This window comes from Nannospalax galili, unplaced genomic scaffold, assembly GCF_000622305.1.
Source record: "Nannospalax galili isolate Female #2095 unplaced genomic scaffold, S.galili_v1.0 scaffold124, whole genome shotgun sequence".
In the NCBI taxonomy this organism is placed as follows: Eukaryota; Metazoa; Chordata; class Mammalia; order Rodentia; family Spalacidae; genus Nannospalax; species Nannospalax galili.
Window position 1 is genome coordinate 549,978 of NW_008352485.1, and position 26,205 is coordinate 576,182.

The window sequence follows — 26,205 nt, forward strand, 5'->3', positions numbered from 1 at the left end:
AAATTAGTATTTTCATAATACTAATCCTTGAGAAAAAATATTTTAGATGATGTACAAGATAATGATTTCAAAATAGCAATAATAAATATGTTCAAAGAACTCAAAGAGGGTATGAATAAATGTTGGAATGAATACTGTGAAAACACAAACAGTAGAATGAAATAATGAAAACAGTTATTACACGAAAATAGAATTTAATAAAGAGATAAAGTCTCTGAAGAAAAGCTAAAGTTAAATAAAACTCAAAGTGAAAAACTCAAGCAGTCAAATAAAGAGCTCAGAGGAAACTTCGCCAATAGATTGGATCAAGTAGAAGAGAGACTAAGACTCAGAGACAAGGCCGAGAAATTGGATCACTCAGTGAAAAAAAAATGTTAGCTTAGAAGAAAAGCCCCAAATATTGGGTGTGGTGGTGCACGCACACCTTTATTCCCAGCACTCCGGAGGCAGAGGAAAGTGGATCTCTATGAATTCAAGGTCACGCTGGCCTACATACTGAGTTCCAGGCTAGCTGGGCTCTAGGGAGACCCTGTCTCAAAACAACAACAAAATAAATAAATAAATTAATTAATTAATTAATAAAAGCCCAGGAACAAAACATGTAAGAATTCTGGGACATTAAAAAAGATGAAACCTATGAATCATAGGTATAGAAGAAGCATCCCCCATTCAAAGCTATAGAAAATATTTTCAGCAACATTAGCGAAGAAAATTGCCCAAATCTATGGAACAAGAAGCTTGTCAAAGTGTAACAGACATATATGATACCAAATAGACAGGAGCAGAAAAGAAACTCCCCACATCATATAATAGTCAAAACACTAAACGTGCAGAACAAAGAAAGGATACTGAAAGCACCAAGAGAAAAAGACCAAGTTATATATAAAGGCAAGCCCATCACAGCAACAGCTGATTTTTCAATGGAGACTTTGAAAGCTAGAAGGGATTGAACTGATGTTCTACAAGTGATGGAAGACCACAGATGCCAGGCCAGACTACTATACCCAGCAAAACTATTAGTTGTACTCAAAGAAAAGCTTTCCATGATTTAAAATAGACTTAAGGAATTTATGACCACTAAGCTAGCACTACAGAAGATGCTGCAAGGAATACTTAGCCTGAAAAGAAGGTTAAATACACTCAAGAGGGTACAGAAAATCATTAACTAAAAGAGGTCTAAGAAAGCCCCACAAACAGAAAAATGAAAGGAATTAATTAACAATGTTTAACAATAACTCAACATTGTCTCAATTCCCCAATAAAAAGACACAGACTAACAGTGTAAATTAGAAAACAAGATCCATCTTTTTGCCACCTCCAAGAAATACACCCCACCATTAACAATAGACACCATCATAGGATAAAAAGATAGAAAGGGTATTCTAGGCAAATAGAACTAAGAAACAAGCAGACACAGCAATTCTAATGTCTCACAAAGTAGACTTCAAACTAAAACTAGTCAGAAGAGATAAGGAGGGACACTTAATACTCATTAAAGGAAAAAAAATCTACCGAGAGGATATTATAGACCTAAACATACACACACCAAACAGAGGGGCACCCAATTTCCGTAAAAGAAACAGAACTAATATCACAGATTAACCATAACAAAGTGATCATGGGTAACTTCAATACATCATACTCACCAGTAGACAGTTCATCTGGAAAAAACTAAGCAGAGAAACTCAAGTTAAATGTTATAAGTCAAATAGGCCTAACAGATATCTACAGAAACTCCACCCGAACACTAAAGAATATACATTCTTCTTAGTAGCCTGTTGAATTTTTTATAAATTTACCATATAGTCAGACATGAAGCAAGTCTTAACAAATATGGGAAAATTAAAATAACATATTGCATTTTGTCTGACCACAATCGAATAAAGCTGGTTATCAACAGCAATAGAAATACATAAACTCAAGGAAACTAAATCACACACTGCTTGGAAAAAAACAAGAACAAACAACATCCCCAAACAGTAGCTGGGAAGAAATAATCAAAATCAGGACTGAAATCAAGGAAATAGAAACAAACAAAAAATCCAATACCAATACAAAGCATTAATGAAGAGTTGGTTCTTTGGAAAAATTAACAAATTGACAAACCTTTAGCAAAATTAACAAAAAGAGAGGATGAAAATTAATAAAATTAGAGATGAAAAGAGAGACATTATAACAGATACTGAAGAAATTCAGAGACTCATAAGGATATTCTTAAATCTATATTCCATAAAACTGGAGAATCTAAAAAAATGGATGAATTTCTAGATATGTATGACCTACCTAAGTTAAATCAAAATGAAGTAAATAATTTAAATAGACCTATAACATCCAAGAGATAAAAACAGCAACTAAAAAAAAAAATCTCTCAACGAAAAAACAGCCCAGGGGCAGATAGATTCAGTTCAGAAATCTACCAGACATTTAAAGAAGTAACACCAACCCTCCTCAAACAGAAAAAGGAGGGAACATTTTAATTTTTTTATGAAGCTAGTATTACCCTGATGCTAAAACTAGACAAAGATCCAATAACAGAAAAGAATATTACAGGCCAATATCTCTGGGGAAGACAGATGTAATAAAAAAAAAAAAGGACACATCATGATCAAGTCAGCTTCGGGCCAGAGATGCAGAGGTGGTTCAACACATATAAATCTATACATATAATCGACCACATAAATAGACTCAAGTACAGAAACCATATGATATCTGTTTAGATAAAGAAAAGGCCTTTGGCAAAAATCCAACATCCCTTCATGAGAAAAGTCCTGGAGAACCTAGGGATACAGGGGACATATGTTAACACAATAAAGGCAATATAAAGGAAGACCACAGCTAACATGATGCTAAATGGAGAAAAATGTAATGTATTTCCACTAAAATCAAGAGTAAGACAAGGATGTCCACGCTCTCCATTCCTATTGAATGTATTTCTTGAAATTTTAGCTAGAGCAATAAGGGAAGTGAAGGAGATAAAGGGGATAAATATAGGATAGAAAGAAATCTACATATCTTCATTTGCAGATGATATGATTCTATACATAAAAGACCTTAAAGAGTCCATCGGAAAACTCCTAGAGCTGATAGACACATTAAGCAAAGTAGCAGAACACAAAATTAACATTAAAATCACTAGCCTTCCTACATATCAAGGACAAATAATGAGAAAGGAAACAGGGAAGCAATCCCATTCATAATAACCTAAAAAAAGATCTTGGAATAAATCTAACCAAGGAAGTGTAAGGCTTATACAATGAATACTTTAAGACACTGAAGAAAGAAATTGAAGAAGATACCTGAAGGTGCAAAGACCTCCCATGTTCATGGATTAGTAGGATTAATGCTGTGAAAATGGCTGTGGTGGTTTGAATGAAAATGTCCCCCATAGGCTCCAAGTGTTTGGACATTTTGTCCCCAGATGATGGCACTGTTTTGGGAGGTTTTAGAAGGTGTGGCTATCCCGGAGGAAGCACATCACTGGGGGTGGGCTTAGAGAGTTCTTAAGCCTTACCCAATCTCTGGTTGGTCTCTTGCTTCCTGTGCCTGTGTGATGATGTGAGAGCTTAGCTTCTGCTGCTCCTGGTCCAGCCAGCTCCAGCCACCAAGCCTCCTTGCCATGACAGACTGTAATTCCCCTGGAACTGTAAGCCAAATAAACTCTTCTTTCTATAAGTTGCTTGGGTCAGTGTTTCTATCACAGCAACAGAAAAGTGACTAATATAATGGCCATCCTACCAAAAGCAATCTACAGATTCAACACAATCCCCATCAAAATTCCAATGCAGCTCTTCATAGAAATTGAAAAGATAATCTTAAATTTTATACGGAAACACAAAAGACCCAGAAAAGCCAAAACAATCCTGAATAATAAAAAAGAATTTCTGGAAATACCAACCATCTCAAATTTCAAGTTATACAGCAGAGCTATAGCAATAAAAACATCATGGTACTGGAGAAACATAGACACACTGATCAACGGAACAGAATTGAGGACCCACATATAAGCTCACACACCTACAGCCACCTGATTTTTGACCAAGAGGCCAACAATACACATTGGAGAAAAGACAGCATTTTCAACTAATGGTGATGGTCAAATTGGATAGCTACAGTTAGAAGAATGAAACTAGATCCTTATCTCTCACCCCACACAAATCTCAACTCCAAATGGGTCAGGGACCTCAATATAAAACCATACCCTGAACACTTTTTTAGTGTTTATGACTTACTTTTATTATAAAAACATAAAAGCCTTAAGAAATGATGACTATAATTCAGAATCACAGTGAGAATCACATCTATTTTCTATGTACAAATACTAAAATTCTGAAAGTGGAATATCATCTGATGTGAGACACATCACAGATAGCTCTGTCCCTATGCACACATCCTGCAGAGTTCTGCTGCTCCCTTGGACTTGTGTGTATCTATACAGCCCATATAGAAGCCTGCCAAAGCTTCTGCCAGGGAGTATCCACTATTCAGTTTTCTTCTTGATACAGTATATAACAGTATTAAGTGTATCATGTGTGGTGATTTGAATGAGAATGTCCCCCATGGGATCCAAGTATTTAAATATTTGGTCCCCAGTTTGTGGTACTGTTTCAGCACGGTCATGGAACCTTTAAGAGGTGTGGCCATGCTAGATGAAGCATACCACTGGGGGTGGGTTTTGGGCATTCTTAAGCTTTGCCAGATTTCCAGTCATGCTCTGCTTCCTGTGCTTGCTTGAGGATGTGATTGCTTGGCTTTCTGCTCTAGCCACCTCCTGCCTCCATGCCTCCACTGCCATTATGGACTCTAACCCTCTAGAACTGTAAGCCAAATAAACTCATCCTTCTATTAGTTTCTTTGGTCATGGTGTCCTATCACAGCAACAGAAAAATAACCAATGCAGAGGTTGGTCCCAGGAGTGGGCTGTTATTGTGAAGAACCTGACCATACAAAAGACTTTGGAAGTTTGGACTAGAAAAGCAGTCAAATGTTGTAAACAGAGCTTATTGGACCATTCTAGTAGGACTCCAAAGAAAGTAGTTCTGAGAGCAAAGTAGTTCCAAAGGGAAATAAAGACTTGAACAGCAACTGGGATATTTTGGCAAGGAGTGTGGCCACTGTCTGTCACAGCCTAAGAGCTTACCTGAGGCTAAGTTAAGAAGTAATGGATGGATTTCTTTGACAGAGAAAATTTCAAGACAGCCCAATATTGAGTTTGTAGCATGGCTATTAATGGTGAATATGTGGAGTTGTATAATGAAAAAGAGCCAGTGGGGGAGAAAGAAATGCAAAATGCACAGCTTGGATTGAAAAAGAGCACTAGGAAGATTAATGTTTTATCTAAGGTATGTGCAGAAGGAGAGGCTCTCTTTGATAAGGAAATTAGAGCCTTTAAGAAGAGGACTAGAGGGGCTGGAGAGATGGCACAGAGGTTAAGAGCTGACTGCTCTTGCAGAGGATCCGGGTTCTATTCCCAGCACCCACATAGCAGCTATCAGTTCCAGGGGAATCTGACTCCCTCTTCTGACCTCCACAGCACTGCATGACATGGGTGCACTCACATACATGCAGGCAATACACTCATACACATAAAATAAAAATAATAAAATATTTTTTAAAAAAGAAGAGGATTAGAGATCTGCACACAAACAATGGAAGGCATACCTTCAGGACAGGACCACACCCAGCTAAGCCTCCAATTTATGAAAGAATAATGTAGGAGGGATTTTCTGATCCTGGAAAACCACAGCATAGAAAAGCTGCTAATGTTGATGAAGCAGGCCAGGGTCCATCTCAGGCTGGCAGCCAAACTTGGCAGTATTGTTGACATGGCGCTGGCTTTAGAGACATGAAAGACTCGAGTGAGGGGGTCATCAGTTCTTCCTCCGAGGTTTCAGGAAGCTGCAGAGGCCAGACACATGCAGAAGAGGGGCCATTGTGTGAAACTGTGAAGGTGAAGGCTGGTTGGCAGTGGAAACCCCGAGAAGAGACTAGAGATGATAGAGCTGTGAGACATCTGTCAAGAAATGCTTCATATAGGAAGTGGTACCAGCCCAAGAGAGAGATGTATGGTTATGTTGCACACAGCAAAGCTGGAGAGGCTAAGCCATCTAAACCCTTTAGAAGTAAAGTCCTGGTTGTCAGACATAGAGCTGCTGGATTTGATGCTTGCCCTGCTGGGTTTTGGTCTTGTTTTGATCCAGTATTTCTCCCACTATGCCTCACTTCCTCCCTTTTGGAATGGGAATGTGTATCCATTGGTAGTATGTAATTTGTCTTTTGAGTTTACGAGGGTTACAGTTAAGAGAGTGCCTTGAGTGTCAGAAAAGACTTTGGATTCTGAACTTTTGAATAATATTGAGACTGATAGAGACTATGGGGACTTTTGAATATGGACTAAACACATTTTGCATTTTATATGGTCATGATCCTATAAAGGCAATGGGGTGGAATTGCAGTGGTTTCAATATGAATGTTCCTAATAGGCTCCAAGTGGATATTTGGTCCCCAGTTTGTGGTACTGTTTGGGGAGGGTCATGAAACCTTTAAGAGGAATGGCCATGCTGGAGGAAGCATGTTACTGGGCATGGGCTTTGAGAGTTATTAACCTTTGTCGAATTTCCAGGCATGTTTTGCTTCTTGTGCCTTCCTTGAAAATGGGATTGCCTGACTCTCTGCTCTGGCCACCTCTTGCCTCCATGCCTCCCCTACCATTATGGACTAACCCCCTGGAATTTTAAGCCAAATAAACTCTTCCTATAAATTGCCTTGGCAATGGTGTCTTCTCACAGCAATAGAAAAGTAACTAATACAGTATGTTTAAGGAAATTCAGAGACAGGAAAAAAATATTCACATGAGTTTCTGCCAATGACTTTGGTGTTTAATTCTGGTCAGTTGCACTGCAGCACACAGTTCACTTCCAGTGACAGTGGGAGGGAGGTTCTTCTGGCTCTTTATAATTCCTAAAGTCAATTTGCTTTTGGCTAGCCACTTATTTTGAGCATAAACTCCCCCAAATAGCTCAGCAACAAAATCTTATCTTTATATTCTTAAGCGCATTATAAAATGCCATCAATTTTTTTAAAAAGTTACTAAACAGGACACTTTCTTCAGCAAAAAAAAAGGGCTACATTCAAGGTTTTGTTGTTTGACAAAGACCCAATAATACAATTTATATCACATGATCACATATTGAACTATATGGTGTATATGTGTGTGGGGGGGACAACTGTTTGTTTCTTTTGTTTCCTTGCCAAATCCATTTAATAATTTTGTTTTTATTAACAGCTGAATAATATTTCAGAAGGGGATGAAATCTTAAAAGTTGCAGAGCCATACACAGCAAGGAAAGAAGGCCTATAACACGCCTCATGCATGGATGGTGTGTGCTGAGATGAAATTCTGACTCAGGTTTCTGCCTGGTTTCTCAGAGGCCTGCCTGTGGTAAGGACTTCTGGTTAACCAAGGGAAGCCACTGCCAGGGCAGGCAAGATGGATTTAGAGGATTGAAAGCCAATGACACATGCACTTACGGCGGTCTGAAGACTCCTCCTGGTGTTCCACAGGGAAAAAAACCTTCTGACTCACAAAGCTGTTCCTTCCCTCCCTCCCTCCCTCCCTTAGTTTTAAATTATTACTAAGGTGAAATCAACCACTTAATTTTGAGGCCACTGTAGATGCCCATTTACATTCTGTCCAGCTATTGTGGAGGCTACACAAGTTCCTCTCACAAAGGCTCAGGACCTCAAAATTAGCTCCCAAGGTATCAGTCTCAGCTAATTAGACGAGCAGAGCCCACTTGATAACAGCCAGGCCAATCAGAGTCTCTTTCCTTATCATGACCTCATGGCCAGACTTGACAGACAGGGCTTGGTTAACTGGAACAGCAGTGACACCTGATCACAACCAAACTGGTCAGAGTCTTCCCCTGACAGTTCAGTACTGGATTTTGATATAGAGAGCCAGTGTCTCATGGTTGAGAGATCCCAAAGAAGGCTAGAGTCTCTTAATTACAATTCAAAAATATAAAAAGCTCAGAAAACTCAAGTGTTTTCCTTTATATATAGCAAGCACACTGGCAGCAAATACAGTCCCTACTGACAGGAGAGCATTTCCCCCTCAGTGAAGATATTGGTAGGGTCCCTGGCTGTCTACCATGTGTCTGACTATGTGCCACTCTGGGTCCCTGCAGGGATATAATATTTGGTTGATGTGCCATTGTCACCTTTCAAATGCTTAAAAAAAAATCTCTGTATTCTCAACCATAACTGGCCTCTAAGAATTTAGAGAAGTGGTATAAATTTGCCTAAGAGGAACTGTGGGTTGCTCCACTAGCCTGTGTGTAGAGAGGTTATGAAAAGGGGAGCCTGCAGTGGGGGCAGGATGGTGTGAGCCCCAAGGCTAAGGCCTGGAGGCCATGGAGGAAGGTCCCAACATCTTCTGAAGGCCCTGTTTCCAGGCCCTCATCTTGGCCCTTGGGGTCTTTTGAGATACTTGGCATCTTTGTCACAATACCCCTCTATTTCATTAAGCAATGCTGGGGCAAGCTTGGCTGAGTAGGAGTCAGAGCCCTGACCAGCACATCCCTCATTCCTGCAGAGGCTCAGACTTGGAGGGGGTCCTCTGTGCAGAGAAGGAACTGGGAACATGCCACTTTGTCCAGACACAGCACTCCAACACTTCAGTGGGAACAGGGCCTGCTGTTGGCCTGGGCAGAGGGGTCTGAACCCTTCAAGGTTTGTACTGTGACAGGATTCCATAGTCAAAGCAGAAACAGGCTGGGTTTGGCAAAAGGCCATCTCAGTGGGTTTCTGTCTAAAGGCTTTTCCTCTTTGAAATCTTTTCTAAGGAGAGTCTTTGTCTTCCTTTGGAGGTGAGATGGATTTGTGGTCCTGAGCTCTCCTTTGGAAAGTCTACCTCTGCAAGAATTTTTTTAAAAGGGGAGGGGGGAGAGAAAACATTGCTTCCCCTTTCTTGAACCGTGCATCACTCGCCAAAGAATTCCACAGTGATAGCGGCACTATGAATAGGGTAGTCATAATGGACTGCGAGGAGTCTGGAGCCCAACCACAGGAATCGTTCCTGTCGTGGCTCAGCTAGAATTGTGCCATTTAGAAAGTGGGGTTTCAGAGGAGCACTTATAATCAGTCTTTTGAATTGGCCATTTATTATTTTGTTTGTGCTGTTGTGAAATGCTCCTTTAAAAAATGCTGGCTTCTGTTCATACTGAGAGAAATGAAACCTTAGACGCAAGAAGCCGTGGCAATTTCACCCCAGAGGAGAATGGGTCCAGCTACCCTTGCAAAGCCCTGAACTCGGAGTCTCTCCTTCAAAGGCTCAACACTTACAGTCTGTAAGCTGTTCTTATCAAATAAGGTTGTAGTTTTCTGGTCAAAGGTAGCACACTATTATATAGAATTTTTTGTTACTTGGACAGAAAGAAGCAAGAGCAAATGGGTGGAAAGATGCATTCTAATCCTAGTAAACTCTTCAAGGAGCCTCCCCATGAGGTAAATCTGGACAGACAAGAGTCTCAGCCAATGTTCTGGTAAGGGAACCAAAGAGTACAGCCATTCGAAGGTGGTTAGCAGGAAAATAGAAGTTTAAGCTGGATTTGAGGAAATGTGTGGACAGTGTTGAAGTGGGATTTCTGCATTGAATACATGAAGCAGGAGAATTTAAAACTGAAGCAAGTAGCAATTAACTTGACTCATAGAACTGAGTGAAAAAGGGGAGAGTGTCTCAGCCCTGGTTTCTTCTGGCCTTAGGAAAAGAGGTGAGCACAAAAAAGAGGCTTTAAAGAATCTTTATCTGGCTTTCTGGGACAACTGAAGGTTTGGAAGCAGGGGGATTCTTATCAGAACTGGCCACTGCACTAGAACATGGCAGCTCTGTCTGATAATGCCTCAGTCCCAGTTAGGGTACTGTGATAGGTGGAGAAGTCCTCAGGCTCCTCATGCACCAGGCTAATGGCCAGACAGTGAGAAGCAAGGGTCCTTTCAACTGGATATTTTCTTTTAAGAGAGGGAGATCTCTCCTTTCTCTCAGAGAAAGTTGGGGATGTGAAAGCTGAGTTCCTTCTGAATTTTGCTGGGTAAGCAGCAGTGAGATAACCCAGCCCCCGAATGTGGTATCCTTTTAAAAAAATTATTATTTTTATTTTATGTATATGAGTGCACCATGTCGTACAATGCCCATGGAGGTCAGAAGAGGGCATTGTATCCCCTGGGACTGGAGTTACAGTTGTTAGCTGCCATGTGGGTGCCGGGAATTGAACCTGGGTCCTCTGTAAGAGTAACCAGTACTCTTAACTGCTGAGCCATCTCTCCAGCCCCAGGTATCTTTTTGAATAGGGAGAATATCTGGGTAATGAGCTTTCCAGTACTTGAAACTGAGTCCCAAGCTAAGCAGGTACTACTCAGAACATCATGTGTAATTTACAAGCCTAGCTTAAAGCGAGGGAGTCAGGTTGTTGGGTTAAAACAGATCTGAAGCTGCTGTGGCCAGGGCTGTCTGGCCTTCCCCTCAAACAGCTGTGCACATTTGAACTTGTAATTGCAGGTGGCAGAATGGAAGTTTCATAGGGAAGAAAACCAAGGCGTAGTACCAGAATGCCATTCTTCTGCAAAACACTTAGGCTTTGTGTGAAAATCAGGCTCAGTTGCTTTAGTTCTTCAAAAGCTCCCTCACTGTACCCATGTTATGATTCCTGCCTTCACTGAGTATTGAGAGCCAGATGATAGCTGATTGTGCTCTGAGTCAACTTTGCCCTCTAGAATTCTGCCAGCTCCTTTCCTCACCTCTTGCCAGCTGTAGGAACTCAGGTGTAACCTGTCACCTCCCATCCTCAGCTTCCTTTGCATATTTAGTGAGATGATGTGTGTGGAGCAAATGTGTGCCTGGCACATGATATGCATGATAAATGGGATCATTACTGTCAGTAATATAACACAAACTTGTATTTCTTAAAGAGGAAGAGTTTTAGGTAGAAAAAAAAACAACTTGAATTCTGCCTTGAGATTGAATTCCTCACCTAAGAAACAGACATCATAGATCCTACAGAGATGTGAACCAATACCTAGAGTTGTTTACTGGTGTTGGAAATACTGAGCAAGACGACAGCAGACAGTCTCCTGATTGGGGAGAAGGCTCTTAGAATGAAAATGTGACCTTGATTAGTTATCATATCTCCCAGACTGTATGCTGTTCTCAAAAGTCCCCCAAGCACTCCAGGCAGAGTAAGAGCCAACCCAAAATGAGCCAGGGAAGAAACACAGGAGAATATCAGTGATAGAAAGCAAAAAGGCACATACTCAAAGACACCATCCTCCTCTTGGTACCTCAGCACACAGCACTGGAAAACAGATGCCAGCACCATCTTGCTGCAAATGAATCTGGCCTGTTGTCTACCTTGATAGCTGCTGTGGGGTGATCTCAAGTCATTAGTAGTTAGTCTCATTATTACAGAGCTAGGGTCATGCCTGACTTGGACAGAGGATAGGAGTGTCCCCTTGGGTGGGCTGGGGGCTGTGAGTTTCCCTAAGTGACTTTTACAGCTCCTGGGGAGGAAAGAGGCAGGCTACAATGGAAGGAAGGGCCATGTGCCTTTACCATCAACCACCACTGCTGTCAACAGGCCCTTCTTCTTGGTGTTCAGTCTCTCATGGGCTTGGCACTGTTGGTCCCGGAAGCTGGGCAGACCTTTGGGGCAGGGCAGGTTCTCACACACGGCATGCTCCACGCTGGCACCCCGGCAGTGTGTACCTCCAGGTCCAGGGCTAGAAGGAAGAAAGTCTGTGTCAGCAGCAGTTTTGGTGGAAACAGAAAGGGCACCTGGATTGTTGCCAGAAGCGGATGGGGCAAGGTTTCCAAAGCAACTTGGTCTCTCCTATAGACCACATCTGGGAAAGCCCAGCCCCACATGGGAGGCATATTTAAGTGAGCCAGCAGAAAAATACATCCAAGAATTGTAAAAACAGGAGTCAGTGAGTATAAGTTCAGCAAGGTCCACAAGTTGTGCCTTTCTCATTTAAAACTTGGCCATGTGTAACAGTGAAAGCCCCAAGGGAAATGTTGCTAGTTTTTTAAAAAAATTCACCAAAATGAAGACCTTACAATGACTCCTTGGTATGCTCTAGAGGTCACCAAGTTTCAGGACCAGTGAATAAATAGCTCTTATTTACTTTATAAGTAAAGTAGAATGATTAATTCTACATGTTCATGGTCAGTATCTGAGTAGTGGGCAGTTAAGTCCCAGCTCTGCCACTTTAATCAGGTCAAGTGTGAAGTCAATACTGTAGTCTGGATTCCTAGGTGTCATGTCTAGACTGGCTGATGTGGTGAGCAATTTTGGAGATCTGTCTGTGTTCCCTGGCAGAGTCCACACAGCTAAGGGGCATTGAGACAGAAGGCAGGATACTGACCGGGCTGGTCACAGAATAGCTCTGCTCAGCTTCTCTGTGAGATCCCAGGGTATCCTTCGGGGGGACTATCTATATAACCTCAAGGCTTCCAAGCATTCCTGTGGTGCCAAGGTCATGACAATAGAGTGAAATTTCTTGCTTTTGCATTCTTTTTTTTTTTAATTCACTAAGAAAGAAAACTGTGCCACAAAAGCTTGGCGGGGGATATTTCTTGCCTTCACCTTTTCATTTTCTCATTTTCATAGGCCACCCTGTGATCATGGCTTTAGAGGACAGATGTAACAGTAGAGTGTGGCAGAAGTCTCCATGAAAGTCTACACCAGAGATCAACAATGAACCTTATTTTATAAAGGGCCACAGATTAAGTACTTTTGGTCTTGTGAGTCATACTGTCTATTGCAACAACTGCTACCATAGTACAAAAGCAGCCAGGGACAACATGTGAAATAATAGATGTGGCTGTTTCAATAAAACTTTATTTGCAAAAACAGGTGGTAAAGCAGATATGGCCCATTGCTCATAGTTCGCTAGTTGTATTGGAGAAAACATCCCAGGTAGAAGGAAAGACCCCTTGCACATCTCTATGTCTACATTACACACACAAGAAATGGTTCCCTCCCCTAGACGAGAAGACCCTGGGAAGATTACATATACAATGGTGGCCTTATTGTGAGGGCTTGAATTCTAGTCTCTAGATTAGGCTCGAGTTAGGAAATGGTCAAACCTCTAAAAGGCTGATGGAATATGAGGCCAGATGGGCTTTGTGTTCTATTTTCTGCCTAGAATACCAGGCAATCAGGCACCTCAGAGAAATGGTCACATGATATACTTAGATGAAGGTATACTTAGCCTTACGCCACCTTCCCAAGGACTGTGGGTTCAGGCACCAAGCACAGACAAAATGGATGGATTCCTGAATCACAAAGAAAGCATGAAAGGAGCAGAGAGGGACTGGGCTTCCAAAGTCATATGGGATGTCAGGAGACATACCTCCATGGCAATAGGTAAGTTTCCACAACTAGGGACCCTGGAGGGATGAGTGACATAGCATATGTCATATGGCAAGATAATGCCAGTTGAACTTGTCCCCTCTATCAAATTCACAGGTTAAAATCCTGACCCCCAGTGTCTCGGAATTGTAACTTTATTAGGAGATGGGATCATTGCAGATGTAATTAGTTAATATGAGGTCACAGTGGAGTAAAGTGAGACCCTAATCTAGTATAACTGTTGCCACTATAAAAAGGGGGAAATGTGGGATTGGCAAGATGGCTCAGCAGGTAAAGGTGATTGCCATTAAACTTCATGACCTGAGGTCACTCCCCAGAATCCACATGTGAAAGGAAAGAACTGTCTCTTCCCATATGTTGTCCTCTGATCTCCACACTCATGCTGTGGCACATGTGTGCACGTGTGCATAAACACATAAACACATACACACACACACACACACACACACACACACACAAACACAAACACTAAAAATGAAAAGGGGGGAAATATGGAGACAGACATGCAGGAATTCCAAGACAAAATGAAAACAGAGATCTTGATAAGGCTTATATAGTCCAGGGAATGTCAGAAATTGCCACCAGACCATCAGAAGCTAGAAGAGAGGCAAGGAACCCATTCCTGATTATAATCCTCAGAAGGGACCAGCCATGCTGACACCTTGATCTTGGATTTATAGCTTTCTAAACTACAAAAAAATTCCTGTTATTTGAGGTGGCTGATCTGTGGGAGTTTGTTTCAGCATCCCTAGCAAACTCACAGAGCAGGGATCACAAGCACCTCAATCATGCTCACAGAACTTAGGATTCAGGAAACATTGGGACAGAAACTTCTAGACCAGAAGTAGAAATGTAGTTGAAAAATCCCAATCAGGTTGGTCCCTAGAATGAAGAAAGTTCTGGTTCCTACATAGCTTAGGGTTTGGGCCGGAATTCATCCATGTCATCTGACTAACTTCCTGAGTTGGCATCAAACTCCATCTGACCTTTACTTTCATCCATCTCCATCTGATTTCTTCTGATTTACACTTGCTTGACCCACTTACATAAGCTGGCATGTAGGTAGAAAGCAGACTAGATGTGACTATGAGACCACTTGGATCCTGGACCACGATGGCAGAAGCTCACTGTTATCTCCTTGTGCTTGAGCTGCTTCTCTCCATATTCTTGCTCATGCTGGATCTTCATCCATAGAAAGTCTTCTTTCTGCCTCCTATCTAGCTCCCTGCCTCCCACCCCTTTATCCTCTGCCCATCTTTGAGGCACCTCCATCCCACCTTCCTTCCCACCTAGAACTCTTACCCTCTTGTTTAGGTCTTTACTATGCTGTTCAATATCAATCAGGCTTGAGGAATGGTGATCTGGGTGCCTGTCTTCCTGCCCTTCTCCATCAGTCTCCAGCAGAGCCTCACATGGGATGGCTCTCAATAAGCAGTAGACAGAAGTGAACTATATTGAGATTTTACCTTCAAATGACAGGGGGAGGAGGGAGAGAGTGTGGGAGAGGAAGTAGAGATGTACAGTAAGAGATGTCAGAGACAATGGCAGAGTAGGAAGCACCGGGAATCTCTGTACGTAGACAACAATGCAGGAATCTCTCACAAAAACTTTTGTAAGTATCTATTTTGAAATCTTGGAGTGTATTTGAAAACTTGTAGATCCCTGGTTGGAACACTGAAGTTCATAGCTGACCACTTCAACCTTTAGTAGAGCTAGTAGTCATCCTCCACCCCTAGCTGTATGGTAGGTAGCCAAGACACAGCTTGATGGAGCCAGGGTAAGTAAGAAAGGCCTTATTCTCCAAATACCCAGCTTCTGTGTTCTGAGTGCTGACTGTTGTTCTGACTATGGGATGACTGACATTGTTGAAACCTCCAACAGGTGAGGTGGCTCCAGGGAATCTCAGTAACCAGCTTCCCCCCTCCCCACAACACTTTTCCCCTTCTAGGAGTGAAGCATTCAAGGATTAAGTCATTTAAAAGCAACTGGATATCCAGAAGTTGGAAAGCTATGAGGCAGACAGACATCAGAAAAAGATCTAGGGTTTTAAAGGCACGAGAAAACCTTAAACTTTTACTTCAAGTCAATGCCTAGTACAGAAATACCATTCAACCACAAACAAAGCAAAGATATCAAAGATACCAAACCCAGAGCTAATATAAATTTAAATACCCAGTTTCAGCAAAACATCATAAGGCACCCAAAGAAATGCAAACGTGTATCTTGTTCAAAGGAGCAAAACCCAGCAGCAGATCCTATCCCCAAGGAAGTTCAGATGTTAGACTTACTAGACAAATGCTTTTAAACAGCTGTCTTAAAGACTCTGAAGAGTCAAAGGAAAACACAAAGACATGAATATGCTGTATGAGTAAGAGACAAAAATTACTAAAATGAAACATAAATAAAATTTAGAGATGAAAAACAGTCAGATGAGTTCAAAGCAGCTTTTAGTAGACAGAAGAAGCAAGAAACTTGAAAATAGGAAAACAAATGATTAAGCCTAAGAATCACAAAGAAACAAAGAGTGAAGAAAAGACAAGACCTGGGGGAGCCTGATCAAGCGGGTTAAAGACACCTTCCAAGTCTCAGAAGGAGAGAAAGGGAAAGGGGTAAGGAGACTCTCTGAACAAAGAGTGGCTGAAAACTTACCGAATTTGAACTTAGATATGCATCTACAAATTCAAGAAGTTCAGCAAACGCCAGAGATCCACACCAAGGTGGAGTTTATTAAATCTTGAAAGCACCCAGAGAATAAAGAAATGTCACGTCAGAAGCATCTGCAATAAGGCCATCGAATTTCTCATCAGAATCCTTGGTAGATGAAGTAGTGAGTGGCTATAGGCCAAATGATGACAGAACTAAAACTATCAATGAAGAATTCTGATTCTGCAAAACTGCCCTTCTAAAGCAGAAGGAAAGTAAGACATTCCTAGATGAAAATTGAGAAAGCTTGTTATCACTAGACCTACATTATAAGAAATGCAAGACAGTATCTTTCAAGTTCAAATGAAAGGATCCTAGGTAGTGACTGGAGAACATAAGAAGATTCTCTAACTCTGCTAGTATAAGGTGCTAGAGAGCTACTGGAGGAGGAACAGACTTTCCTCCCCGGGTCCCTCAGCATGTTGCACTGGGGCCTGTGGGCGGCATCCTCCTACATGCCAGAGGGTGGCTTCAAGCACAGATCCTTTCAGGCAGATTCCGGTCTTGCTCCTCAATGCAGTTTCTCCCCTTACATACCTATCTCTGACTTCCAGACTGATTCCCTCTCATTCAGGCCCCAGTTGCACCCTTTCCAAAAGTGTCCATAGAATTTCAGATGTGGGTCTGCATGAGGGGCATCCTCAGTCAGATTTGCTCTCCCCTTGTGTTTTTTGCCTCAGACCTGAAGACTGATTGCCCCAAGCTCCTGCTCTTTCAGCATTCACCAGAGTTCTCGTTGTCTCTTAGTAGCCAATTCCCCAGTAGCCTAATCACTTGGTATATAAAGTTGGGGCTTCTTTATATTACAGTTTAACAGATCCTTGTTTAAAAGATCCACAAGGGGTAGGGAGATGGCTCAGAGGTTAAAGCACTTGTTGTGCAGGTCTGGATACCTAGAACCCATGTAAGTACCAGGCAGGCATAGCAGCCTGTCTATAATTCCAGCCTTGGAAGGTAGAGGCAGAAGATCCCCAGAACAAGCTGGCTAGCAAAACTAGCCATACTGGCAGGCTCTGGGTTTGACTGAGAGGTCTTTCTCAGTACATAAGGTGGAAGAGCTATGGAGGATGATTCCTGGCATCTACCTCAGGCCTCCACACCCATGTTCACATACATGCATATACACCCACTCATGTGTGTGCCCAAACACATGACTACATATATATACACACAGACATGTGAAGATGGAAAAAGAAAATAAGAGATTCATGTCCCAAAAGATAGATTAAAAATTATTTGAATCATTATTTTGACCAACAAGAGAAGAGGCAGGAGCAACCCATTAGCCAACAGGGTTCACTAGACGTGATCCCACCACTCACAGGACCTTATTCTGCCTACCTGTAACATAGTGGCTTCTTAAATTCACAGTTTTGTTTTCCAGGGTTTCAGTTACAGGCAGTCATACATGGTCTAAAATATTAAATGGATGCCAGAAATAAACACTTTGTAAGTTTTAAATAACTTTTATTATAGCACATTGTTGCAATCATTTCATTTATCGCTAGTTATTGTTTTTAAGCTCTTACTGTGCTTAACTTTTAAAAAATATAAAAGTTCATTTTTATTATATGTGTATAAGTGTTTTGCCTGCAGGCATGTAGGTGTACCATGTACATGAAATGCCCACAGAGGCAAGAAGAGGGCATTGGAGTTACTAACAGTTGTTAGCTGCCATGTAGGTGCTGGGAACTGAACCTGGTCCTCAGCAAGAGCAGTCAGTGCTCTTAACCACTGAGTTCTCCAGGCCCCTGTACCTAATTTTTAAGTTAAACTTCTCATGGGCCTGGATTCCTAGGAGAAAACTGCAAATATAAGGGGCTGGTATTTAGCTGAGGTTTCAGCTGTGGAATGTATACTGGTAGATGAGGAGGAGATAACCATAAGGGTTATCTAGAGTAACCAGGACATCAGTGGAACTGAAATGCCTGGATTCATATGGACACAATGGGCCTTGGGAGATGGTGCCCTGGGGCCAGCAAGGGTAGGCAGCAGAGGCCAGATCCAGATGGGGTGGGTGGGGAGCAGAGGGCTAGGGCGCTCATTCACTCTGAAAGTGTCTCGGAAGATATTCAGGGTGGGTAAAAACAAAACACAGCTAGGAAGATTAAGACAATAAAAACCCACCTTGACATAGCAAAAATAGGACAGTAAAAATAAGAGAATTCATAACAGAATGGAGTCATCCCCTTTTGAGAGCTGAAAGTGGGCCCACATCCTTCTCTCAGCCTTCCCTCAGAGGTTTGGAAGGCCCAGGCTTATGGGCTTCACAGTACAGGTTCTATGACCCTGCAAAGCAGGACTCTTCCTTGGGGGGAGGGGACAGCAAGGTCAAATCTCACCTTGAAGTGAGGGCCAGCCACCAGAGGATACAGAGACGATGCTAGGAAGGAGGAATATGTTCTACATAAACAGTGATGATAAAACAGCTAGCATGCTTGGGGGCTGACAGTCAGGCCTTCATAGCTGTGACCTCATTAAATCTGCATGAAGAATCAGAAATGGTTCCTGACTCTGTCATGTAGATGGGAATCTAATTATACAGTGGGGAAATAACTGCACAGTGGCATGAGGTAGAAGTGAGAAATGCACAGAGGGCTCTTGCTTCTGAGAGTGGATTGCCCATCAACTGTCATGGGATAGTCTGGTATAGAGACAGTCAGTTGGGGTATGAGGGATTTTAAAGATGCATCTCTGGGGCTGAGGACATGGCTCAGTGAGTAAAACTCTTGCTGATACAAGCATAAGGACCAGAGTTTGGATCCCCAGCACCCACATAAAGACTGAGTGGGTGTGGGAGCCCTTCTGTAATCCCAGCACTTGGGAGGCAGAGACAGATGGATGAGGGAATAAGCTAGATGGCAAGAATAGCTGAATTACTGAGCTCTGGGTTCAAGTAAGAGATCCTACCTCAATACATAAAGTGGACAGTGATCAAGGAAGATACCTGACATCATTCTCTGCTCGTCACACACAAACTATATATACGCAAAAAACGATGCATCCCTGATATCAATCCTCAGTGCCTACTAGTCCTCTTTCGAGACCTTCTAAACATTGATACACTAGAAGCATAGATGTAATGTAAGATGGCTTGAATAGGCCCTGCAAAAGGAAAGGATATCTAGTTGGTAAAGAGAGACATACAGAGATGCTCAGCATCATAACTGATGAGAGAAACAAATACAAACCTCAGGAGATGCTGCAACATGTGGGAGAATGGCCACAATGGAAAGGATCGATGGCAGCATGTATCAGTGAGAATGTGGAGCAATTAGAAACGTACAAGGCGTGTGGCACGGGAGCTGGGGTGGTACTATGCAAAGCTGGTAGGTTGTCATATGCTTACGTGTGCATGCACTGGGAGTGAGGCACTGGCATGTACCTATAGGGTTGCTGCAACGTGTGAACTCAGTAGTAATGAGCAATACTCTGCAGGGAGTTGTAGTTTTCTTCATGTTTGACATCTATAAACACATTTAAAAAAGAATAACAAAGAATATGGTGGTGAGCCTTTAAGGAGAAACAGGCATGGAGAGAAAGCTGAGCTCTCTCCACCTCTGATCCTCCCCAGGCTGCTACAGAGCAAAGCCAGTCTCCATAGCACCTCCCACAGCAGAGAAACAGTGACGATGATGGGGTGGCGGGGTCAGGTGGCAGTAGGTCTGTCCTCTCCTTGGGATGGAATGGACACACAAATCTTGGGTTGGAATAGGAAGATCCACCCAGTGATACTTCATTTTCTGTTTTTCTGTATTCAAGGAAGACAGCTCAAAAGACAAGGTCACAACAGCAACCAGACCCACTTACCATCCAGTGACACAGCGAGCTCAGTAGACAGCCAGAGCTCTACTCCTACCTTGAGCCAGGTGAATTCACAGGGTTTAGAAGGTGGGTAACAGCTCTGCACCTTTGGGGCAGAAGCTCCAATGTTAAGGTCTATTCTGAAAGGAATCCAAGCAATGAGTGTAACTTCTGCTAAGTGTAAGAGATTTGGACGTTTTACCCATACAAGCTCCAGGCCATTAACACACTGAAGGCACACAGCTGGGATTTCACTGGGGAAGCAAAGCTCAGTACAGACACAGAGCTCTATGTCACCCATCCCTTCACTGGGTACTTACTGACTAGTTGTATCCTCCCTCTTTGCAGTGGTCCTGATGCATCCAGCCTCTGACCTCTACACTTTATCTCCTGCACTTGCTGGAACACAGTTAGTTCTTTACACAAGTGCACTTGAGCCTTTCTCCCCATCTCCCACTGCAACCAGCCTCCTACCAGGCACCAGAATCTAAAACAGAGATGAATTTTCTACTAACTCATTGCAACATAGATGGCAGGAAAAGACAAACCTAGGAAGCTAGTTTGAAATCATGGATGGTTCTCCCAAAGCTTCTGCCAGCTGGCAAGTAAAGCTACCAATAGCTGCAAAGACCAAGACTAGGAAGGAAGGTTGGGATAATGCGGGACTTCCTTGCCAGTATCATTGGATGGTGAATAAACCAGCTGTAGACCAGGAAAGGAGCCAGGGATAAGCAGAGAGGGTGGTGGGGAGATGGTCATGGGAACGTTCCAAGCTGTATCCAGCAGTGTGCTCTGGACATCTTTGTGAAATCTCAGGGCAGTGAGCTAGCTGATTTAAGGAGTGAGACAGAGAGAGGTCATTGCTTTGGTCAGAACTTGAGTCTAAGACATTGATCAGGTGTGCTTTGTAACAATCACAACACAGGTACTATGTAAAAGTAGGCCCAATGCTGCCAGTCCAAACTGCCCACAGTACTGACCCAATCTGTGTCTCTTCAGGAAACACCAAGGCTTCAGTGGATCCACCTATACATGTTGTTCGGCTCACCTGGGTTGGCTCAGGGGAGGTGAGACTGTTGTAGAATACTCTCCAGGGAGACAGAGTTGCTCCTATTCCATTAGGAAATGGAGCTGTACTGTCCCCGCAAATGATCAGATGAACTAAGGTGCAAATATAGGGGAAAAACCATGACACTTATCTCAAGATAAGCAAGGGTGGGTGACATGTTGAAGCTTATTCCTCAGTGCTTCTAGCTGTGACTTATAGCCTTGCTGGGGAAGGACAGGCCCACACGGCCTGGCTTTTCACAGCTTCCAGGATTCTGTGAGGTGATACAAGGAAGGAAGCTTACCTGGCTATCTACTAAACAACCCAATTACTTTAGTTACTTTTTTATGTTTCTGGAGGAAAAAGAGACATTAGGCATATGTTCTGGAACTCTAGAAGGACAGAGAGATTGCTTTTCTTAGACAAACAGTCAGGGAATGTCAGCACACTTTCTAAAGCTACTGCTCTGCTGTATCAGAGGGAAGGTGGAGCCTGTCCAGGGTCTTCACTAAGCCCAAAGGCAAGAGGACAAAGTGAAAGGAAGTGTGCCAAGATATAAGAGAAGCTGTTACAACAGGCTGCTGTGTTAGGCAGGTGCTCAGAGTGAAATAGCACCTTACTTCAAGAAGGGTGGTTAGGGAAGGCGCTGAGGTCTAAAAGTAAGGCAAGTTATAGGTAAAGGCAAGAGAGGACCAGGAGAGTACTTATGAAGGTCCCGGGTTGTACTATTGGGGCTGAAGAACAGAGAGGAGCAAGATGGGCTAAATGGTAGCCACTCTGCCCTACCCCTCCAAGACACACCCACCTATAATCTGAGAAGATGACGGCACTTAGAAAAAGGGACATAGGAAATGTACTTCAGGATCTTCAGCTGAGACCGTCTTGGATTGGATGGGCTTGAAGTTCAATAATAACCATCCTTCCAGGGGAAGGCACACAGAAGAGACACCATGTGAATGTAGAGGTAAGACTGACACGTCTGCAAGTCAGGGAGGACAGAGACCACCAGGAAGCCAAGAACAAGGCAGAAAACATTCTTCTTCAGGTCTTCAAGGAGGAGCCAAATACGATGATACCTTGATTTTGGACTTGTGGTTTCCTGAAGTGTACATCAAGCCAGTCAGCTACCACGCACCTGTGTGACCTTAGGCAAGTTATCTAATTTTTGTGGCTCAGGTTTGTATCTGTACAATGGAGGAGAAAAATATGCCTCTCCCACAGAGCTGCATGACTAATAACCAACAGAGCCTGGCCCAGTTTACTCCACAATGTCTTAGGGAACCGGCACATGGTAAATGTGGGCTGCATTTACCAGACTTGTTAAAAGCAGATCTAAAATGAGACAAAAGGGTGACCATGGACACAGGGGATGTGCCCTTTGAGCAAGGCCAAGCCAGAGCTGACATGGACTAAGAGGGTAGAAGTGGGCTGAGGGGAGAGCTCAACTTAGAAAGACCCCAATTTGAAATGTGGGTGGGGAAATCATGGGAAATGGAAAAGACTGCCTCCCTTTGCTCATTCTCATAAGCCCACACTGAGAATTCTGCAGACTCAAGATTAACTGAGAACATCTTGTTAAAAAAGCAACAAGGGAAGGAACATAGACTTGCAGGAGTGAGAAGAGTGGCCTTCTCTTTCCGGTACACTTTACCATCACCCTGCCTCATGTACAGCCGGCCAACAGAGACTGGACAGGAAGGAACACCAGTATCTGATGCCTATGTAGGTCTGATGGAGACCTACAACCTGCACTTATCTGTGTGACTGTCTTCTCAAGTTTCCCATTCCTCAGTGATAACATACAGGAAGATGAACAAGAGATAAAATTCATGATGGTGGTGGGAGGCGAGGGGTTGGGGGTACTGGATGATAAGGAAGATCAATGTAAGATTTCTGTAACCACTTTGTCCTCTGGGGCCACTGGACCTGAAGGGATGGGATTAGAGTCCCAACACATGGTACCTTATGGCAGGCTATGGCAATGTAACTCTTAGGACTATGGAGTCACAAAGTTTTAGAAGCCTCCTCTGCAGGAGGGACTTCCTATCCAATGCTACCACAAGACAGAAGGTTAACACTGCATCTCTTAAAACTGTGCCTAGTGCATTTTCCTAGCACTAGTGACATCAAGTGATGTAAACAAGTACCGTCCTCACCCAAACACCACCAGTTTGCCCAATCTCAGGACACAGGGGACTTTGAGCATTTAGAGGTTCTGTATATTTGCTGAGAATCATATGATAGAACTTGACATATGTAATAAGCTAAAGGAAGTCAGTATGCATGAGCTCTCATCAGAGATATGGAGTACCCCTGGGTGCTTTCTGCACCCACCAAGCCTTTCCACCCTCTGCTGAGCTGCGAACAGCTCTATGAGGCAGACAGGCAGGGAAGGTGGTTTCACTCTGGTTCTTCTGTCAGTGCTAAATGGTAATAGGGATCACATATGAAATACAGAGGGCATTATATGCATTCCCATGAATTCCAATTTTTAGATGATAAAACAAGTAAAATCTATCAGTTGCTATAGTGTAAGGAGTAGGCCCAGGACTTGAAGAATTGTCTGTTCCAGTTTTCACATCTGACTCTTTTTACTCTTCCATGCCAGTGCCCTCTTAACGGGGGAAATTGAGGTCCAGAGAACAGAAAAGTCTTCCCTGAGGTCCAACGGCCAATGACCACCATAGCCAAGCTGAAACCTTAGCTCTATGAATCCAAACCCATAATTCTCCTTTTGGAGTCAGAGGTCCAATAATTACTTTCAACCGAGAGCCATGTAAAAAGTAAATCAATGTCTATTCATTACTCATCTCTTAGTCCAAGGTTAAGAAGTAATCTAGGGGGCTGGAGAGATGATTCAGTGGTTAAGAGTACTGGCTACTCTTGCAGAGAACCCAGGTTCAATTCCCAGCACCCACACGATGGCTGACAATTATGTGTAACTCCAGTTCCAGGGGATCTGACACCCTCTCCTGAGGCAGTACATGACATGGGTGCACATATACACATTCAGGCAATACATTCATACACATAAAATAAAAATAATAAAATATTTTTAAAAAGAAGTAATCTGGGCTTTTAGTTAAGAAGTCATTCCTAGCAGGTTAAACACACTAGGTCCTAGGCGCTCAGCTATACCTTAATTTTAAAATGACATTTTCACATAATGCCAATTCTTACAGCACTACTGGAAAATGGGATGATCCTGCCACCGATTAAACTATGGGCATTAGTTCTCTTTAGCAAGGTGGTCCCAGCCTTGGTGGGCCATTGGTATCATTTGGGAGAGTTAAAGCAGCCAAGTTCTGTGGTCCACCTCCCTGATTTAACTGGAGCAGCCTTAGCATCGAGTGCTTTATACACAAGAAGTACTTGCCAACTATTCATCAACATGACTTAACTGTAGAAAAGCATTTCATTTTTAGTCACGACTTACCACTTGTTCATTGTCCAAGCTGATGAGATGTGACTGATGACACCCAAGACAGAAAACAGATGGACAAAGGAAACATTTAAAATCAGGAAAGTTCAGAGAAGGAGGAAACCCCTAGGGATGGAATTATTCTAATGGAGCATAACTATCCCTGAATTTTCCAGAGCAAATTTCCAGGGGTGAACAGGAAAGGTCCTGGTATCATCAAAGTCTATGAAAAGAAATTTGAAGAGAAAAACATACCTCCCCCTCCCCCATCAAATAGTTCTAGAAAGCCTTGAAAACTATTTAGATGAACAAACAGCTGAATCCACAGATACCTCTTGACTTATGCTCACGCTGCTCCCAAATCTGCCAACAGCCAAGGTGAAGGTCAGCTTCTCCTTCTGGAAGGTCTGCAGGCTTCCTGACAATGACTCTCAACTAAGTGGACTGAGGCAGGCAAGACAGACTGCCATCCAGATGTCACAGGGAGTCTTTCTACCAGAGCCAGGCAAAGGATAAAGGAGCCAACTCCCCTCAGGACTCCACTGTGTCCCTGTCCTCGGAGAACTCTAGCAAAGTTCAGACACCATGTGACACACTCAAGGCCCTAGCACGCAACCTTGGTTCTACTTTGTTTCTCTTACATATTTCTTGCATAAGGTAGAAAGAACCATAGAGTGGGGTATACCTTGTAAAGGGGTGTGAGGGGGAACTTACGGGGGGTTGTCACATTTCCTCTGCCGGAAGCGTGCTCCTGTTGCACATGTCCGGCTGCACATGCTCCAGGTGCCCCATGGACTCCAGTCCCCATCCACATGCTCCGGGATGGGTGTCTTGCTCACACACTCCCCAGCCCGGCACCACTGAAACACAGAAGGGCCACACTCAGCAAAGCTGCTTGTGTCCTCTTGGTACCAAAATCCATTTTGACATTTATAGGACAGTGGACTGTTCCAGGGTGTGAATATTAGCTAACTGTAGCCACACTCCTTACTTACGCTGATTCCTGTAATCCCCCTGGAGTTGGCCTCAAACTTCTACAGGGAATGTTCTCCAATGAGATTTTCTAAATTCCCAAGAAAAGGATTCACCACAAGGCATGGGACAAGCACTGGTGCTCTATAACTTTGATTAATACAGGCACTTCTCTCTAGAAGGCAGCATTTTCAGGTTCACAGTAGGAACTTCAGGGTTGGGTTTAATACCTAGAGATGACAGTCAAAGTCAAGTTGTGCTGAAGCACGCCTGTAATCCCAGCACATGGGAAGCTGAGGTAGGAGAGCCAGAAGTTTGAAGCTAGCCCAGGTGATACAGCAAGACCCTAAAGAGAGAGAAGGGAGGAGAGAGGGGGGAGGGAAGAAAAGAAGGAAGAAGAGAGAGGAAGAGAGATATAGAGAGAAAGTGAGATGGGGGTGGAATTAGCACTGGGTAGATGCAGTTAATTATTTCTGAGGATAAAAAAGACAATCTCAGAAAGATTTTCCCAAAGTTTGTGATTTAGTGGTTCCCAAGCACAGCATCAGAATAAAATATTACTCCCTTAACTCTTTCAAGGCTTGCAATAAGACCTGAAATCCCAGAATTTGGGAGGCAAAGGCAGGATGACCATGAGTTTGAGGCCAGCCTGAGATACATAGCAACTTCCAGGCCAGCCTGTTTATAAACAGAAACCTTGTCTCAAGAAAACAAACAAAAACAAGAGAAAGAAATAAGAGAAAGAAGAGGAAGGGGAAGAGGAGGAGGAGGAAGAAGAGAAAGAGAAGGAGGAGGAGGGGGAAGAGAAGGAAATACTGCTTAAAATATGG

The 26,205-nt window shown here is 43.0% G+C and overlaps 1 protein-coding gene across 2 annotated transcripts in view; it reads right to left on the reverse strand.

The window, feature by feature from the left end:
• The window catches only part of Adamts17 (ADAM metallopeptidase with thrombospondin type 1 motif 17), a 396,140-nt gene that overhangs the window by 136,425 nt on the left and 233,510 nt on the right, over positions 1-26,205 (reverse strand). For both annotated transcript variants that reach the window (XM_008849526.2, XM_029554310.1), the window contains exons 12-13: positions 25,118-25,263; positions 11,606-11,772 (exon numbers count right to left, since the gene is read on the reverse strand). In XM_008849526.2, coding sequence (XP_008847748.1) covers positions 11,606-11,772; positions 25,118-25,263 — 313 coding nt within the window. The remainder of the gene's footprint in view (positions 1-11,605; positions 11,773-25,117; positions 25,264-26,205) is intronic.